We start from the raw sequence: 19,461 nt of genomic DNA, 5'->3' as shown, positions 1-19,461 counted from the left end.
TGTTAATATCATCTCAAATGAAGAGAACCTGTATAATGTGACACCCTTTACATTGAGATTGGACCATTATATGTTGAGTTATACAAGGTTCAGATTAGACAGGTTTCAGTGTATATAATGCTGAATTTCTGTGGTCCTATTCTCCATTATAAATTGGTACTTTATTATCTTTGTGGGGCTTAGCTTTTCAATTTTGTGAAAGGTTAATGTTCTAATACAACGATTAATTATGTTATTTTTGGGGAATGTTTTGTTTAAAGATACCTTGAGACCTTATACAATAGCTAATAACAGGATACTAATTAAAAACATAAAATAAATACAGACCATGCATTATCTGGTACAGAACTAAATATGTATAAAGAACAGATGTGCTTAATAAGGTAATTACTGCAGTGTTTACAGAGACACTAGTTGATATAAAGACAATATAGTAACTTGTAAAGAAGCTGAGTTAAAGCACACAGGAGACTACAGTAGGTGTAGGGAGGTACATGGGCTGACATTGTAGTAACTTGTAAAGAAGCTGAGTTAAAGCACAAAGGAGACTACAGTAGGTGTAGGGGGGTACATGGGCTGACATTGTAGTAACTTGTAAAGAAGCTGAGTTAAAGCACACAGGAGACTACAGTAGGTGTAGGGGGGTACATGGGCTGACATTGTAGTAACTTGTAAAGAAGCTGAGTTAAAGCACACATGAGACTACAGTAGGTGTAGGGAGGTACATGGGCTGACATTGTAGTAACTTGTAAAGAAGCTGAGTTAAAGAGCACATCAGACTACAGTAGGTGTAGGGAGGTACATGGGCTGACATTGTAGTAACTTGTAAAGAAGCTGAGTTAAAGCACACAGGAGACTACAGTAGGTGTAGGGAGGTACATGGGCTGACATTGTAGTGTTGTCAAGAGGGGAATTCCTGTACAGTACATCTAACCTTCAAGTATAACATGTACAGACATATTACACTAGAATCAGAGTGTTAATATATTAATGACTATTTACACATTGAAGCAACCAACATGTTGTTTGTAACATTATAAGTGCCACATTTTACGCAGAAATATAAGATGTTACTGATAGTTAAGCCCCACTGCACAAGCCACTTAACATCCATAAAGACATGCCTGTGTGTCAGTGATATATTTCAGGAAAACATTTTTGTGTCTACACATTTTGCGGTTAAGATGGTTAAGATAGATGGGCTGTTCATGATTAAATGTTTGATGTGGTCTGACAGCCACGTGTGCCTTGGTCATGCATGACTAAAGTACAAATAAGTCACAATGTCTGTGGTCACTCAAAGCTTGACCTCTGTGCGGACTTCAACCTATGGGATGGACTTTGTTGATATGTGTTAATTTGATTGGTTAAGTGTATATCTATGGGAGGAAACTCTGTTTAATAAATTGGGAGAAATTAATATACCATGATAATTAACATATATATAGTCAAAGGTTTTGTGTAAAGCTCATAAATAACGAAGGTAATTGTAATAAGAATATAAAGTTTACATTTCTGCCAACAGATGCCTGAGGGTGAGAGTTTAACTTGTGCTGAGGCATTATGGGACCATATCACTATGGATCCCGAGGAACTTGGTTTCCATGCCGGCGATGTCATCGAGGTGATGGACATGGGTGACAAGGACTGGTGGTGGGGTGCAATCGATGAGCGAGAGGGCTGGTTCCCTGCAACGTTTGTCAGAGTAAGTTTCCTCAGCTATCGCTAGGAGGATAAGAGTCATTAATTTTATGATATTTTTGCCTTCAAATTCTTACAAATGCAGTTAACTGTTTTACCCCTGCCCTAATATCTTTGATAATGATACAACAGAAAATAATTTTGAAAAAAACCCCAAATGAATAGTTTTGTTTTGACATTGAAACTGTTTTCTGTTATAGTTACGAGTAAACCAGGAACCGTATGAAGAAGATCTAGTTTCACAGTCCTCCGAGGTGACACAGTTATCACCAAAGTTACGACGGGTTAGCGTCATCAACAAGGAACAGGCTCGGGAAAATGTCGTCAACGAAATCATAAGTGCTGAGCGGGAGTACGTGAAACATCTTAAAGATGTTGTTGAGGTAAAAATTATGGACTAATTCAAAATTTAGCAAATGTTTGTTCTCACACAATAGTTATTGCTAACTTGTTCAAAATTTAAAGGTAAATAACTCTGACACAACACAAATGAATAGCAACTAAAATATGTAAAGTATTGTACACATTTATTAAAGTTATTTACGGCTGTGAAATTGGTGAAAATTTAATATAAACTTTATTTCATTCCAAATTAAGTTGCATTACATCACATAACATACAAAGTACAGAGGAATGGGATCCGGAAACAAGTTGAAATAACTTATATAAATCCGTTTCCCCATTTGGACTCTAATTTTATCAATGTGCCTCAAATGTGCCCCATTTGGACTTTGATTTTTTTAATGTTCTCCATTAGGACTTATAGATTTCTTCCACATGCTTTAAATGTGCCCCATTTGAACTCTATTTTTATCAATGTGCCTCAAATGTGCCCCATTTGGACTCTGATTTTTCATATGTGCCACTTTTAGACTTTGATTATTTGACTAAGTGCAGGGTTTAAGAATATATACTTTAATCTATCTAGGCCTAATGACTTTTTGAAGTTCCTGCTGTATATTTTAAAACTTCATCTGCTGTGTAATGTTTTGTTGATAGATATCTGTATAAATCTTCAATAAAGAATGCAGTAGAATTGTTGAATTTCACAATGTCATGAAAATCACTGTTTATACATGAAAATAATGTGAGTAAAATTATTTCTGATTTATTTGACAGGGATACATCAAGCATGCACGGAAGAGGGCAGACATGTTTTCAGAAGACAGGATAAGTGTGATATTTGGAAATATAGAGGACATTTATAATTTTTCCAATCGATTCCTGGAGTCGCTAGACTGTGCGTTTACAGCTGACAGCCCGCACTTGAGTGAATTAGGACACTGTTTTCTCACCCAGGTCAGTTTTGTTAATACAATGTTTATATTTCTCTGTAAGATTTGAAATTAGTAGTTTATGAAGTCTGACAATGCAAAACTATAAAAGAGTTCATGTAAGAGAAGATAATTTATGTTAGACTACAAGATAGACTTTAGGGAAGCTACAATCACATCCTACAGACCTTCAGGATGTCATTTTGTCAAAGACATAATATTCACTTCCTTCAAAAGTCTTTATACTGGACTGTCGGAGTAGATTGTTAGAAACCTGTCAAGCAAAACAGTCAGGGTGAAAGCTTAAGACAGAGTGGAATTTGTAGAAATATTCGGATCACATTTAAAAGAATCCTTCCCATGATGGAAATTTTCAGAGATATTTTGAACATGTCCTCCTTACTGATAGGGATTTATGGGCTTGTTATATGTTATATCCTGGCCAATTCTCAGATGCAACTCAAAGGATCAAACAGGCACATCATTTAAAAGACTTACTTCAGAGGTTACTTGAAAGGATCTGCAAATAAGCTGGAAAATGAATCATAGTAAAGTGCCTATCTGTCTTTAATCGAAGTAGTATATTGCTGTAGAAATTAAACCTGAGAAAATTTAATCTGGACTGTTTGATTTGTTACAGAGTAAAGAATTTGAGATTTATTCCGACTACTGCAATAACCACCCATCAGCCTCAGAGGAGTTGAAAGATCTGTACCGAAAACAGAAATACAGACATTTCTTTGAGGTAAGAACAATCACACAACCAATTCAGGTCAGCATTAGAAGGCATTGGGAAATTTGTTGAGTAAAATTTGTATACCCTTTATAACATTTCACTTAATTCTTGACCTTGCTCATTGTGACCTTCATGGTCTGTTGATATTGTGCTTTTTTCAACATAGACCATTGAAACTTTGCTTATTGTAATATTTACTGTTGGAATTTGCACAATGTGATTTTTATATCTTGATCTCTCTAAATGTAGTTGTTTACCTTGGTGGATATTTCAACTTGCATTAATGACTGTTACTCTTTGAAATTGCACTGAGTGACTTTTAGAATTTTCCTCTCAATTTGCAAGTTTTACCATTGACCTCACTCTTTGTTGCCTTAACCTATGACCTCACTCCTTTTCAGCCTTATGTGTCACCCTAACCGTTACAACGTTTGCCTTTGACATACAATTACTTTTACTATTTTCACTCATTTTCACCTTTACCTTTATCCAGGCGTGTCGACTACTCCAGGAGATGATAGAGATCCCTCTAGAGGGGTTCCTATTGACCCCTGTCCAGAAGATATGTAAGTACCCGCTCCAACTGGCTGAACTTCTTAAGTACACACCTCCCAGTCACCCAGACTATCGCAATGTAGAGGGTGCTCTGGAGGCCATGAAGAAAATCGCAGCACTCATCAACGAACGAAAACGCAAGATGGAAAGCATTGAGAAACTGGCACGGTGGCAACAGACGGTCGAGGACTGGCAGGTGGGTTGCGAAGCATAACAATATTTGTGTAATCTAATAATTGTGTAATTTTGTGTAATTCAAAATAAAGATGTTTTATGATTCAGCGTCCTATAAAAAAAGAAGACTTTCAACTTTTGTAGGAAAAACAAAATTTGTAAAAACATAAAGCAAAAATATTCCCACAAAGCATTACCAAGTAACAGTATATTAACGTTACACTATGATGACATTTGACTTTTGATGACTGTACTTAACACAGACTTAATATGTTTGTTTCGCTTTTTCGTAGGGGCCTGATCTACTTGAGAAGAGCTCTGAGCTGATCACATCAGGAGAGTTTAACAAAGTTAACTCTGGAGGCTGGTCCCAGGAACGCTATTTCTTCTTGTTTGATCGTCAACTCATTTACTGTAAAAAAGTAAGTTTACAAAGGTAGACCAGATATGTGGTGTAGGTCTAGCACTTATCAATCGGTTGTCCTTAATTGTTAGAGTGGAAAGTGCTGATAAATATTTCAGAGAAATATCATAAATAGACTGAAGCTTGGATTTGACAATATTGAATATTTCCTGTGAAATATGAAGGTTGATGTAATTTTGAATAACGGCTCCTCAATCTTTCGATTGTAATTCAACTTAAAATATTTCAAACTCATAGTTATTCCTTGGTGTGATGAAAATTGCATTGGATATACAAGAAATATTGAACATGATTTATTGATTATATAAAAAAAAAATGCACTGTCGGTTTAACTATCACCTTTTTTCGCCGTCCATGATAAAGGCAAATTTATCACAATAGTGAAATAAGTACACAACATTCTATACGTAGGTAAAACATGAGCACTATAAAATGATACTAAAAAACACATTTGTCTTTTGTATTGCAGGACCTTTTGAAAAAGAATGGTTTCAGTTATAAAGGCCGAGTGGATTTGGATGAATGCGAGTTGATCGTATTGGAGGATGGGAAAGGTAAACAATCAACCCCCTAATTTTATACAGGCTTAATTGTTTGTTGCAGTGCAAATTGTTTGAAATGTGTTGTAATACCAATACAGATTTGAATTATGTGCACAATTGCTTTTTGCTTGACAACTCATTGAAAGAAGTTTTTTCTTATTTTTTAAATCAATATAAATGTAACATTACTCTAATAAATATATACACTTACCTGTTCTGACCTCAGTTCCGGGAACATTCTGAACTCAATTAGGTTCTCAATTCTCAGATTTGTGTTTTAATTAACAGCTGAACATTAAAACTGCAATAAAAAAAAAAGAATATCTATGTGTGATCTTCAGAATTTAAGATTTAGGACTTAAATGTTTAAAATGTTCTCAGTGTAAAGAACATTTGTAAAACAGGTGACTCTAAGGAAAATGAGATGTTACAAAGTCACCACATTTATGTTTCAGATATACAGTATAATGTGACTGTGAAGAATGCGTGGAAATTGCACGAAACTATTCGGGATAAGTGGTACCTCCTCTACACCAAAACTCAAACAGAGAAACAAAGATGGATGCGGGCTTTCCAGAAGGAGCGACAGAGAGTCAGGGAAGACCAGGAAAACAGTAGGTTACTTATTTCATCTGTTTGATTATTTTTGTTCCTTGATTTTGAGCAAGAGAGTGGATTCAACAAGGATGAAAATGTTAATGTTTTCATATTCAGTTCATAAATATAATCTTAAACGGAACAGCAAATTCAACACTGGTTCGATCTTTTTATTAAGGATGAAAGGGTGAAAATATTACGGAAAAAATCTACTAAGGTAATAGAGTAATGTTTCAAATTCATTTTACCTTTATTTTTTTAAGTTTCTAAAACATTTACCATCAAGAAAAAATGTTCTTGTTCTATAAAATATTAATATTAAAGTAGCAAGTTCACACTTGAGCAAACCTCTAAGTTTTAATGAGATATCCTTGTCCATGCCGTCTTGTTTACATTCATGTTCTATACTACTATTACTAAAAAACAAGAAAGTGATGCATAAGAAAACCTTCATTTTCTTTTTCAGACTTTGTGCCTCTTCATTGGAAGAAGACAGTTTTGAATAAGCTGAGAGCAAGCAAAGGTAATTAAGAACTTTGTGTATTGATCTGTTAAAAGAACACATTTCTATCATCTTGTATAATAATTAAATATGACATAATGACACAGAAGATATATATCTGTTGTTTTGGGTTTAAAATAATCTTGACTTCAGCAATTCAAACAACTCTCACTGTACCTCTTAATCTTTGACCCTGACTTCTGATTTTTTTTTTTTTTTTTTTTTATCAACATTGCAAAAATAAATCTATTCGATTCCTGAATAAATCTGGGAGTTTTATTTCATCTCAATCAGAATAATGATGTTCTATAACATCATTGAAAGACTGTTTTTGAAAGTGTTTTTTAAATTTTATTTTGCAGAAAAGATGCAGTCCTCACAGAACACAGTATCTATACACTACCAGAAGGAGTTTCTACGTGGCATTCCATCACATGCCACACTGCCAAGGTCCTACGCAAAGAAACAACGGGACAAGAAGAAGAGCTGGTCTTTATTTGGCAACAAGAAATCATCGAAGTGAGCAAGTAGCTGATTGGTGCAGCACTACGTAATGGATGATCTGATTGGTGCAGCACTACATAATGGATGATCTGATTGGTGCATCAAGGCACCCCTTGTCCTTTGAATGGTTTGTCCAACTCGAAAAATCTCAGGAATGGAATCGTAACTCATACAACGATAGTAGTGACATTAGTCACTGTGGTTAAAATAGCAAATATTTTTGAAAATAACCATTCACATGTTTGAACAGTTTCTTCCTGATTCTTGGATCATTGTTCTCAAAGCAATGAGAGGACAGACATTTTCTTGCTTCATTTCAAACAAACATGACCAATAGAAAATGTACCAGTGCCAAGAGTTGTTGACCTTCTGGTTGTTCATGGATAAACGGTGAGAGTTAAGGGCACAACCTGTCTCTAGATGTTTTACTTATCACCATATACAAATTTAACCTACCGATAATGAACTTGACCATTGACTGGACACGAACCTAGTGCTGATACTGGCCTGCTATGGTTGTTATTGTCCTTGTGTACATATCAGGATGAGTGTTTCAACTCCCTGACATCATAGACCAGTAACTCAGACTATCAGCATACATGGATCCTAAAAAAAAAAAACTGGACTGGATAACAGGAGACTTTCAATCCAGAGGAGATAACCCAGTGTTTCCCGTCATGTTGGCTATCAGTTAATTTCTGATATATGAAAGACTCCCAAGGATCCTTCACAATGTCTGCTGACGGATAGGCTACAATCAAAGGGAGATTACCAGCTGATGTGGACTTGCATGTATTTTTCATAGTGTTAGCTGACAAGAGAGCTACAATCAAAGGGAGATCACCATGTGTCATCGATTGAAAGTCTGCAATCCAAATGCTAAAGAGAACAGTTTCACTTGTCATAATAAAACGTTAACTTATTAACCATTGGTTATTCAATACTATCACAGTGCAGCTTTCTCACAATGAGAATTAGGAGCAAGGTAACAAACACTGTATAAGGACAGACAATTCTCAATGGATGTGTGGACAGATTGATTCTGAAACGATCTAGAGAAGCTAGACTACACTTCCCAAAGTTTATTGACCGTGTATTACCAAAACAGATTGTGGACAGATTATTCACCAGTAATGTATGGACACATTATCTCCTAGCAGGAAATATACTTACCTAATTTCAGGTAATATCGGTCCTTGAAAATGACTTTTCGTTATGGAATGATTAAAGCATTACATTTGCAGGATGATATGGATGCTGTACAATGTATTTGCTGAATTGACAAAAAACCTGGATGACATGTGAAAATATGTTGACAGTTGTCAATAAATGTGTCTGCCATGTTTCTTACATACACAAAGATATGCAGGTCATATCTAATACAACATACAAACATGGAGGCAACCATAATATTTCATTTCGATTTGGACCAATATTTATACATACATGAACAGTCATGGTCATATTTGAATATTCATGTGTTTTCAATTTGAATATTCCTCATATTTATTTTCCAATTCTTGGGTATATATATAGCCAGGTTTATGCATAATTATGTTCATCAAAGTCTTAGCTCCATCTTTACAAGTATTCATATGATTGAATAGATCTGATAGAGATTAACAATCATATTAAGCCTACTAGTGGATGCAATTTCACCAACATAACAGAGTCTGTGATTGGTTAGATGCAACAGAGTCTGTGATTGGTTAGATACAACAGAGTCTGGGATTGGTTAGATTGAGATTGATCTCATTTAGATAATAGTTCATATGACTTCAATGTTATTTAAACAGCAGTATTCAATTATCTATATAATTTAAATCTCTTGTTACAATCTGTGTGTAAGGTTTGTAAAATGTGGAGTTTCATTTATGGTAAAATATTAGACTGATTTTAACTCCTCTTGCAAGGAGGCAATATGAAACTTGAAAATGAACAATTCAAAAAATTACCATAGAGCTTTCTAGATGGACTAGTTGCATGAAACAGTTACTTGTATGTGAAGTTTGAGTCATAGTTGATGTATGTATCTATAAATATGTGGGAGACCATTGAATGGCGTCTTTGTCACTTAACAATGTTTCAATAACAGCTACATGTATATTCATGAAACAAACATGGTTGACATATATATATACAATGTATATACATATAAATATGTTTGAAACAAAATCGTACTGATCAAGCTCATATGTAAATTTGCTGAAATCAGTTTTTTGTTCATAAAAGGAAATGTGAAAAAATGAATTTCATAAAAAATTTAGTATACATTACCTTTGACCCAGAGACCAAATTAATTTCTGATAAGATGAGAGGTCAAACTGGAGTTAATGTTATTATCTCAAGTTGTTCATTCAGATATTGTTACTTGCAGGTAGCTACACCTGTAGGTCGATATTTTTGTTGGTTGTACAAAATATTGTTAAAGATGAATACCCGCTGGTTTCTGTATTTTTATCATCATGTTTTCCATGTCGTAATTTCATTACAAATAACTACATACTAACAAGTATAATACATGGCATTACATCACTGCTATTTGATACCCATCAGAATCGTTCTTGGTGGCTAGTAAGCTTAATGGGGTCGCACTGTTACTTTTGGTTTACATATATACTTTTAAATAAAGGGGTTGTAGGTCTTATCTAAGCTCCAACATGTACAGTCAAAGCAGAAGATATGTACAATAACACAACAATAATGAACTGCTTAAAAACAGATGTTTTTTGACCAAGTGTTAGATTTTAAATGATAAATATCATGAGCCTAGCCTGTCTCCTAGAGGTTTTTTTATTATTATAGCTCTGGGTGTGTTAATGAAAGAAATTTCAGATCTTTTCAAAACTGAAAATAACCTTAATTTTAATATGTAGTTTAAAAAATTGTGAAGTATTGGCAGAAAACAGGCGGAATTGATCTATGAAAATATTAGCTACCTTTGGTGGAATTAATTAGTTTTGAAGTAGATTTTCAAAGAGGTCTATTTGAGATTAGGTAACACATCAGTTTCATATCCTGTGCTATCAAACAAATTACCATACTGAATCAGACAAGATACACATTGGTGCTAGTGTATTAAGGGTTAACTGGTAGAATCAGAGGGAATTCATGTAAAAAACTTGACAAAGTGCTGATTTTAAATATTCATGAATAAATATATTTGTTATTGTATTGTTTTGATATGCATGAATATCTTCTATCCAAGTATTGCTAGATTTGTTTATACATGACATTGCTAAATTATCATAGTACTCCAGCTGTTTATGGTACATTGTATGTGTGTTGTGTTTTAACTATTTACAAGCTTCCAATTGCTGTAATACTTCCCTGTCCACTAATGTAGTACTGTTTACCGTAATGTGTGTATAATTCTATTTCTTTATTCCATTCCATACAAGGTGGGCATATATTTCTTGCACAAATTTCTATGAGCTTGTGAAAGTTTCGCTTTCCTGATCTAAATTAAATACTAATTAGTTCAGATTTGTTCTCAAACCATTACTATTTGATTTCATTTGCTGTCAATGATTTGGTAAAAATCTTTTGTTTCCTTGAAAAAAATAGTTTCTATAAAATGTTCCTCCAGTTTGTAAATTGTATGTTGCAACAATAATTTAGCTTTGTATGTCAAAGTTCAAGAAAAACTGCACGCTTCTCATTTTTCAACATTAATTTCTTAGGATTCACTTCAGAAACATTTTGAGTCGGTAAATGTGCATTGCATCCTTTGTTTCAACTTTCATTTCGCCTTTGTCCCAGTTTTTAGCACTAGTACTTTGATTGGTCATTCAAAATAAGCATGTTATCATTTTGATCATGTTCTAGATACATATATGTAGTTGTTGCAAATGTATATTGCACAGCTGCAAATATTGCTTTTTAAATTTGCACCATTCATTGTTTCATCGCTTCTGGGCACTTTCGTGTATTGATTTTACAAAGTTGAAGAAATATTGGCATGAATGTACAACACAAATTACGATCATTATTTTTTTTCATTTTAATGTTATCGGTTTTTCAAACATCACTAAATAGTTTTTATGATTTAACTGATTAACTTTTGTTAAAATTTCAAAGGAAAGTGTGTGAAAAGTTATAACTTTCAAGCTGCATTGGAAATTCATTGCAAACAATTTATGTTCAATTTTGATGATTTATCTCCCTTTGTAGACCAAGTTGAACCTCTTTATTGATATCATCGTTATATTCCCTGCACCCCCAAAATGTATTCATTGTATGTGCATATAAACATTTATTAAGAGTGAAATGATTAGAGTCTCTGCTGATTCAGTTTTGTTTGTCAGTTTTTGATATTGTGGACAAAATTTCCAAACACATTTAACAAGTCCGACTGAATTCTACATAATTCTGAAAAACAAGAAGCGAAGATTGCATTTAAAAAAAATAGAAATCATATCTCTTTTACGACCAATAACAATAATTGGTCAATGCCTTCCATATATTATTGTGGATGTCATACACTAAGTTGTACTAGTCATGATCTTATAGAACTTCAATTTTAATGAAACTTTTTTAATACATTCGTGTGTGATTTTGGGATAAAATGTGTTATATTTCATTACAATTTCAATTTCAAAAACTGAGAAACATAAATTAGTGAGCTCTTTATCTGTTGTACTTACATTTGTATTTGTTGAACATATTATGCATATATTATATGCGTTTTCTACATATTTCCGTCTCCTCCTCCTCATTCTATTGTCGTAATAGAGTCTGTTCCTTTATCTTTTCCCATCGATCAATCTTTGTATTTTTAGAAGTCCCACTAGTTCGCATGTCCCTTCTCCTCTCTGTTTGCAGATTTGGACTTGTCCTCGTATTGTTTCTGACAAGTCTAACATATTTTAAGGGAGGACAGGAATACTAGTCAAGTGTTTAATGATGGATATTGTTGTATCTTATAACGATTAAAAAATACACTCGTATGTGTGTGTATATTTAATTACTTGATATGTATATACATTGTATTTAAGTAGATTGTAAATATAGGTCAAGATGTACATATTTCGTCCGTTTCAGTGCTAGATGTAAATCAAAACTAGGTCACGGTTACTTAGTCTACAAACTGTTTTAGTCTCATCTACCAACATTAATATATCAAAGCTCAGTAGAGCTGGTGGTTTATTCAAAACCTGCCATTTCAAAGGCAGGAAGAAAGAAAATACAATAATAATAAAAAATACAAAACTTATTTCTGTGTTGCTGTTGTTTGTTATTTTCATTTTACCGTAACCGTGATTAAACATCAACATAAAAATATTCGCTAATATGTGACGTTGTAACCAACGACATATCCTTTGTTATATTTTGACATAAATTCATCTTTTATGTTATGTTTCTAGTCAAGTTTTCTTTGTTAAGACTTAGATCGAACAATTTTTCTAAATATTCTTATAACGTACATACATATTAACTAAACACGGAACTATACACAAAGCCAAGAATGGAGCTTAAAGTTGAAACTGAAAAAAACCCAGACGAATCAATGATAAATAAATAAAAAGGAACGACTTCCCACGACACGGGAGGCAAATGCAGGTGTTACGGGAAAGCAAGGCAAGGCAAGTTACAAACGAAAACTATTCACATGGACAACATTGAGAAAGTACATAGAGAATAAACCGTTCTCGTGCTCAAGCATGAACTCTGCGGTCAAGCCAGTGTGACATGGTCAAAAGATAAAATATTAAGTTGACAACATTGTTCTGCTTTACATAAGACGACCCCCACCCAAAAACAGTTTCTTCCAAATTGACACATATTACATACAAATACAGCTATTTCAAATAAGCTTCAAATGTCATTTTACCTTCCAAAACATGGCCAGCTGTATATCTTGAGTCTTTAGGTTTCACATATCAAACTTGCACGGTAAATCTCCAGCACTAAATTAGTCAAATAAATATATTTGTTAGAGCACTGTAAACACTTGTTGTCACTGCAAAGGGCATGTACAATGTAACATTGTTCGGCTTTACATAAGACACCCACCCACACAAAAAATGCTTCCAAATCATGGAAAAATGTAAACTCTGTTAATTGCTTTATCACAAGAACAAGGAATAAGGCTTGAACACAGAACCTGTGTTTGATGATGAGAACGGTTTCATGAATAAGGGATGTGGTGTTTCGGAGGGTATATGTAAGTGTATTCTGCTTCATCGATACCCTTCCTGTTAATGTAGGTCTAATCAAAGTAATGTCACATTACCAAAGTTAGAACTAGGGTAGTAACAACAAAACCACAAAACGCCTACAAATAAAATAAAAATCGTCGATATTCATAAAGATGCAAATATAATGAAAACTGCAGAAATATTCTTCAATCGACGTCACTCAAAATTTATTGTTGTGTGTTAGTCTGTCAGCATTCGACATCTGTCACGGTAATCTCGGTATTCGAAGTACAGCATCCCTTGAATATCGAGTCAACCGAGACATGTAAACACTGCAGATCGGTTACTGAGGATGTCAGTCTCAAGTAAGTGAGAGGTTACGATAGTAAAACCGAAACAATAACACATATCATAGAGTTTATTAAATCAAGCAGTTCCTGCTGATCATGTGGTTAGTAAAGACCGGGGTAAGCGGCTGGGGCAGACGACTTTGTGGTGTCCTTGATTTCAAGTTCAGGAGATATATCGAACCCTTCAATTTTCCTCTCTTGAAAGGCGACTTTTTGACGAACATATTCCTTTGCCCATCGCTATTAATCTGACTGTGACTCGGCTTCGGTAACGAATAAGCGATCAAACTTGGTCAAACGATTTCTTGTCTTGAAAAGAGAACACTTCATCGGTATGTCTGAAAACGACGTTGAAGGAAGAAAACGCAATGTCTTTGTTACCTGCCCGGAAAGCTCTTCGCTACTTTCAGCTTCCTATGCAAAAAGAAAGAAAAAGAAAATAAAGGTGTTCTTGTAAGGAAACACCACGAAGGACCTACCTTTATGTACACTTGCCATCATGATGTCCAAGTCAGATTCAGAAACGTATGCTGGACACTAAATACCATAGACATGGCAAGTACAAGTTCATGGTTAGAGCTTTGAACGCAAATCTAGGTTTGGTAATTCCTTTTTGACATTTTTTTGGAATAGATCTTGAAACTGTAAATTTAAGGAAGATTCATGTCATAAAATACAAACCTCCATTAGATACTTAGCTAACATGTACGACTACATCATCTATATTAGCACAGAAGAGTTCCTCTTGGAGTTCCTTTGACTTGGAGTATTTACCCTACTAATTGAAATATCTGTCGAGGAAGGTGCGATTTGTAGGTAGGATCTCCCCGACAACTCTCGCTCATTCTCTCGTCCTAGGATCCAAGCCAAGTCTCTGATGTAATTTGTTTGTTCTTTTATCCATAACTTGTAATTTAAGTGTCACACATTACTTTCATAACAATGAGTGTCTAATAAGTCTCATGGTAGACTGGATGTAAGGGGTGATAAAATGGCTTATTTTGATGTAATTGTATAATAGTACCCTGTACGTGTGACACTAATGTGACAAGGAATTTTATTTTTAACTTTTTCAACTAAATTTTGACTTTTTCAATTCAATTCAAAAACTGTTTGGGTTGAAGTGAATTTCTATTTACGATCAGAGAGATGGCCGAGTCCTGAGACTATTAGATATAAGCAAACTCTCCAATGTATTCATTCCGATGTCGTTATCAGTGGTCTGGCCCTATGCCTTATATCACTCTTATCGCCTTATCTGACCTCTGTAACGACGGTACTCAATTAAAGGTTGGTAGAAATAATCAGATTTTGTTTCTTAATATATTGCCCAATTAGAATATTATATCAATATGACGGCTTAAAGTACGTATAAATGACACCTTCGTCTGTAATTTATCGACCAACTGTTTATGCTTTTTGTAATGAAATCATACGCTTCTTTATGGTTATACGACAATCTGTAACACCACACAATTTGGCATAAGTATAATTGCTTTGCATGTGACATATCAACACTTAAGAACATTATAGATACACTGAATAAAGTACTTAATTATACTTATAGGGCAAATGTGATTTACAATGAACTTTAAATTGATTAATGTTTGAGTCTAGTGTTGATGATCTCTATCTGCTCCTGTATTGGAAACTAACTTTAATCTTAACTTTATATCAAGATAATAAGTTCGCTACATGTACTGTTCTTTATATATCTCAGACGAGACTTGATAAGATATTTAAAGATTTTCTGTTGTAGGAAAAAGTTGTAAGTTTGTAACGCTACTAAAGGAGGTATATAATGCACATTCCCCACTCTATTACTACATATGTTTCAAGACATTTAAGCGAAAATTGCTTTTGACCTTAAGTAACCTTAATGGACGAAAAGAAAATACGGTGCAGTAGAACTATTTAGTTTGTTTGGCTTTCTACATCTTACTGAAAAAAGCTGCTTTCTTATTCGTATTTATCCTGACTAAAACACAGTAATATTTCAAACAAAAGTATTCACGTGAACATTTCTAGTTAATCTACTGATTCTCAGTGTATAAAACAAACAAACATAACTTCTTTTTTTCAGGACAATATGAAATTCATTGTCACACTTTTGGTGACTTGCGTTGCCGTTGCTAGGGCCGATTTAAAGGCTGATTTAGCCAGCCTCCTCCAGGACCTCACACCGGAAGTGACGCACGCCCTACAAGAAGGGAATCACCTAGCGGGACAATTGCTTCACCATGGACTGGAGGGATGGAACAGTAAGATGTGTATCTGTTGGTTTTGTTCCTAGAGGTTTCATTTTGGTTTCTGTTACCCTTTCATATTTACATTCTGTTATTGCCATTTGGGATAGACATTTATTTTATTTCACCAAATAGTTGTTACATTCTAACATCACAAGAGAATGAAATGACTGATATTATTTATAATTGAATGCTATTTTCAACTAGAAACACCAACCTCAGACATTATGGTTTCAATTTAAAACGAACATGTAAAAGCTAATTCAATTTCCGATATTTTCAGTGTTGTTGCGTCCAACAGTCTTTGAGAACAGAAGAGAAGCCAGGTTAGTCACACTAATTAATGATCTATTAGCTGGACATTCCGGAACCTATAAGTAACCTCATGCCAATGATCTATCCATCACATGTGTAAATAGAGGAACTTCAATGATTTATCTATATGAATTATGTAATCGTTATTAATATACATTGGAAGATTAATATCAAAAGTTTAAAAAATAATTTTTATAGTTTGATAAAGCATTTAATGTGTACCGAAATTGTATTGGGAGTCAAACAAACGATTTATTATGATATTGTGACACAGAGAAGCAGCTGCTTTCAATAACTTAATTAAATGTTAGATAAAATGAAACATGTACTGATATTCATCACATTGGCATTCTTAGCCATCTTACAGATGAAATGAGGCAAAAACTGCAGACTCTTCTGGCAGAAAAAGCGGATGGGTTTGGATCCCTTATGAGGGTAGCTCTAGGGAGACTTGGGTCCATTGCTTTGAAGGTTGGAAGTCTTAATTTCCTTCAACAATCCGATGAGACGTTAAGCCAGGAAATTGAAAATGTCATTAGTAAGCTGTTTAGGAAGTCTCAAAATGATATATTCAATTCATCAGCTTGGAAGTGTATCGAAATTTTACTTTATACACCAACAATTTAATACTATTTAGATGCGGTTTAATACGTTCATTGTTTAAGGAATGAAATTGATTTTTTCAACATTCAACATTGGCTTTCTGGACATAATCCATTACTCGCGTTAGCGATTCACACTAAATATGTCATATACATATGTTTTTTTTAAATAGTTTTATTTTCTATTTATACATTGGAACAATACAGTGGCGAGAATAGCAAGTTTGCATGGGAAAATGAAGAACTTTCGGTTGGAGTCCTGGCAACAGCACAACAACAAAACAAACAAAATATAGTTCCATTTTCATAATTGAAATTGTAGAATGTATACAAGTCGTATTTTATCATCATATACTTTACACACCTTATTTTTGCTTTAAAGTCAAGTCTATTATGTAAAATATTCATTCGTATTAGCATAACAAAACTACACAGAGGGATTATTCACGGCGAACGTGAACCAAATACGCCGAGTGCAACGTCATGAGGCCCGACATATAGTGTATCTATACGCAGTGATGAGGTCGCCTATGGGTCCAAGCATACATAATTTAAATATTTGTGTAAAAAGAAAACATTAATATTCAAAATTATATATTTAACAAAAACTCTGATGAGCGACATTCCGAATTTCAAATGGATATTTCTTGTTTCTTTCTCCGTTTGTTATGTGATTTAGTTTATAATCAACAATTTGTATACATATAGATTCACAGTGATACACTTCTATTTTTTAATTCTTCTTGGAATTGTCCAGTAAGAGGTATACATTGGCGAAGAGGAATCGTATTGTATCCACCTATACTGTTATATGTTAATAGCTGGTCATCATACTCTCTCTGACGCACTGCTGGTTGGCATCACCAACGAAATTAAAGACATGATCACAGGACCAACCACGTCAGGTGATCTAGATCTTGGGAGCAGTTTTGCCACAGACATGAAGCCGCATCTACATAGCATTAAAACGGTAAGTAAACGCACAAATTCGACATACTTCATAACATTTATATTATTCGGGTATCTAAAGATGCCTTTAACGGGGCCCACACTGCCCTTTGTGTTGGTATGTCTTCATTTCCTCTAAGCGGGGCTCGCTTTGCCCTTTGTGTTGGTATGTCTTCATTTCCTGTAAGCGGGGCTCGCTTTGCCCTTTGTGTCGGTATGTCGTCAGCTTCTGTAGGCGGGGCTCGCTTTGCTTTTTGTGTCGGTATGTCGTCAGTTCCTGTAGGCGGACTCGCTTTGCTCTTTGTTGCAGGTGATCGTGCTGTTATTTGTGTTTGTGTATCGTCAGTTCCTGATTTTTGTTTTTTGTTTTTGTTTTGTTTGTGGGAGAGGGGTCTTGCGGTTTGTGTCGATGTGCCGTCAGTTCCAGTTGCCGTTCTTTCATATCAATTCGTAATCGTTGGTTATGTTTTTTCGGGTAGAAGCTTTGGCATATTTTTTTATCTTTACTTGATAGAATTATATGTTGTCATTCTGAATTAAACAATAAAATAATTTGATAATGTTACTTCTTAACGAACTGTGTCTCAGTTAAGTTTCGTCTATTTGGAACATACAGTTTTTTATATACCACCTAGGGTAAAATACTTATTCTATGTTAATTCTATAATTTATGTTTTAGTTTGTAGCAACTATGGGTGCCACTCTCAAACAAACTATTGACGAAGTTCTGGTGACAATTGAGCATGCCTCAAGTTCTTCTGGTAAGATATTGGCGTTGCATTACGATGCAATAACTTTACAAACATGCATTGCAAAGATTTGTTTAAACATAATAAGAGTATCAAGGAACTATCCAAACATATCAACTTAATTAATGGTGGTCGGATGGCACGATGGTAAGTACTCGCCCTTAAAGACGACATGGATTCGATTCCCCGTGAATGTATCATGGCATGCCTGACCACGCGTGTTCTCAATTCCGGTTCTCTAACACATTAAGATATCCCCTGTGCACTTCCATCCGGAGCAAAATAGTGTAAACTTGTTGTATAGTTGTTAGAAAATAATATACGTTTTAGTAGTTTGTATTATATATACCGATGTAATTAAACAGGCACTGTTTCTGATGCAGATGGTGTCTCACAGGACGTCATTCCACAGCTGATCTCCGTTATACAGACAGGACGGCAGAACATAGTGGATATAGGCCAAAAGCTGACCAATTCTCTGGCCAACAGTGTCATTGAAGCAATAGTGAAAAATGCCCGCACATAATATATCAATAAAAATAAACTGGGAAAGAAACCTAGACTTCTGTCGTCAGCTTTTTTCTTCTGTATAGAGATATTGATTTTTCACTCAGAATTATTAGTTTTGGTTTTGCTTTACGTTCTTTTAACAGTTATGGTCATTTAAGAACGAGCTTAGTTCTGGTGTTGGGGGGAAAACCGGAGTACCTGAAGAAAATCCACTGACCTGTTGCCAGCGCCTGTAGACTTCCCCACGTAGGCCTCAAACCCGTGACCTATTGACGGGGAACTAGAATGTCAGATGCCGTAACCATTTGGCCATACCGGCTTACATAATAATGCATCACGTGTATACATAATTCTAATGATTAAATCCGATCTTATGGTCACCTTGCATATAATCCAATATACGTTTTAAATATATTATCAAATCTAATTACAATGAGTACATCTTGCCCAGGTGTTCCGTTCACATTTAAAACCATGGTTCGTTCTTCTTTATGTATATCACGAACGTGATCTCCTGATGTATAAATAGAAATGACCTGTATGATAAAGGTCGTGACTTTGTAAGGAAAGGTCATTTACACAATCCAATGCT

General features: G+C 34.6%; 2 protein-coding genes across 3 annotated transcripts in view; both read left to right on the top strand.

Annotated features, from left to right (window-relative positions):
* Nucleotides 1-12,224, top strand: part of LOC110445775 — a 164,957-nt gene extending 152,733 nt beyond the window's left edge. For both annotated transcript variants that reach the window (XM_021490676.1, XM_021490595.1), the window contains 10 exons: nt 1,526-1,705; nt 1,902-2,084; nt 2,821-3,000; nt 3,616-3,720; nt 4,205-4,462; nt 4,734-4,862; nt 5,334-5,418; nt 5,862-6,020; nt 6,470-6,526; nt 6,868-12,224. In XM_021490676.1, the coding sequence (XP_021346351.1) occupies nt 1,526-1,705; nt 1,902-2,084; nt 2,821-3,000; nt 3,616-3,720; nt 4,205-4,462; nt 4,734-4,862; nt 5,334-5,418; nt 5,862-6,020; nt 6,470-6,526; nt 6,868-7,028 (1,497 nt within the window). In that variant the 3' untranslated portion in view covers nt 7,029-12,224. The remainder of the gene's footprint in view (nt 1-1,525; nt 1,706-1,901; nt 2,085-2,820; nt 3,001-3,615; nt 3,721-4,204; nt 4,463-4,733; nt 4,863-5,333; nt 5,419-5,861; nt 6,021-6,469; nt 6,527-6,867) is intronic.
* Nucleotides 12,225-14,714: 2,490 nt separating this feature from the next.
* Nucleotides 14,715-18,915, top strand: LOC110465806. The gene is made up of 7 exons (XM_021522305.1): nt 14,715-14,789; nt 15,583-15,760; nt 16,029-16,071; nt 16,417-16,598; nt 17,484-17,632; nt 18,290-18,371; nt 18,743-18,915. The coding sequence occupies exons 1-7, from the start codon at nt 14,730-14,732 to the stop codon at nt 18,883-18,885; spliced, it is 837 nt and encodes a 278-aa protein (XP_021377980.1). The 5' UTR covers nt 14,715-14,729; the 3' UTR covers nt 18,886-18,915.
* The last annotated feature ends 546 nt before the right edge of the window (nt 18,916-19,461 follow it).

Source organism: Mizuhopecten yessoensis, unplaced genomic scaffold (assembly GCF_002113885.1).
Source record: "Mizuhopecten yessoensis strain PY_sf001 unplaced genomic scaffold, ASM211388v2 scaffold29, whole genome shotgun sequence".
NCBI classification, from domain to species: domain Eukaryota; kingdom Metazoa; phylum Mollusca; class Bivalvia; order Pectinida; family Pectinidae; genus Mizuhopecten; species Mizuhopecten yessoensis.
The sequence above is the reverse complement of the archived record's forward strand: the minus strand, read 5'-3'. Positions and strand labels throughout refer to the sequence as shown.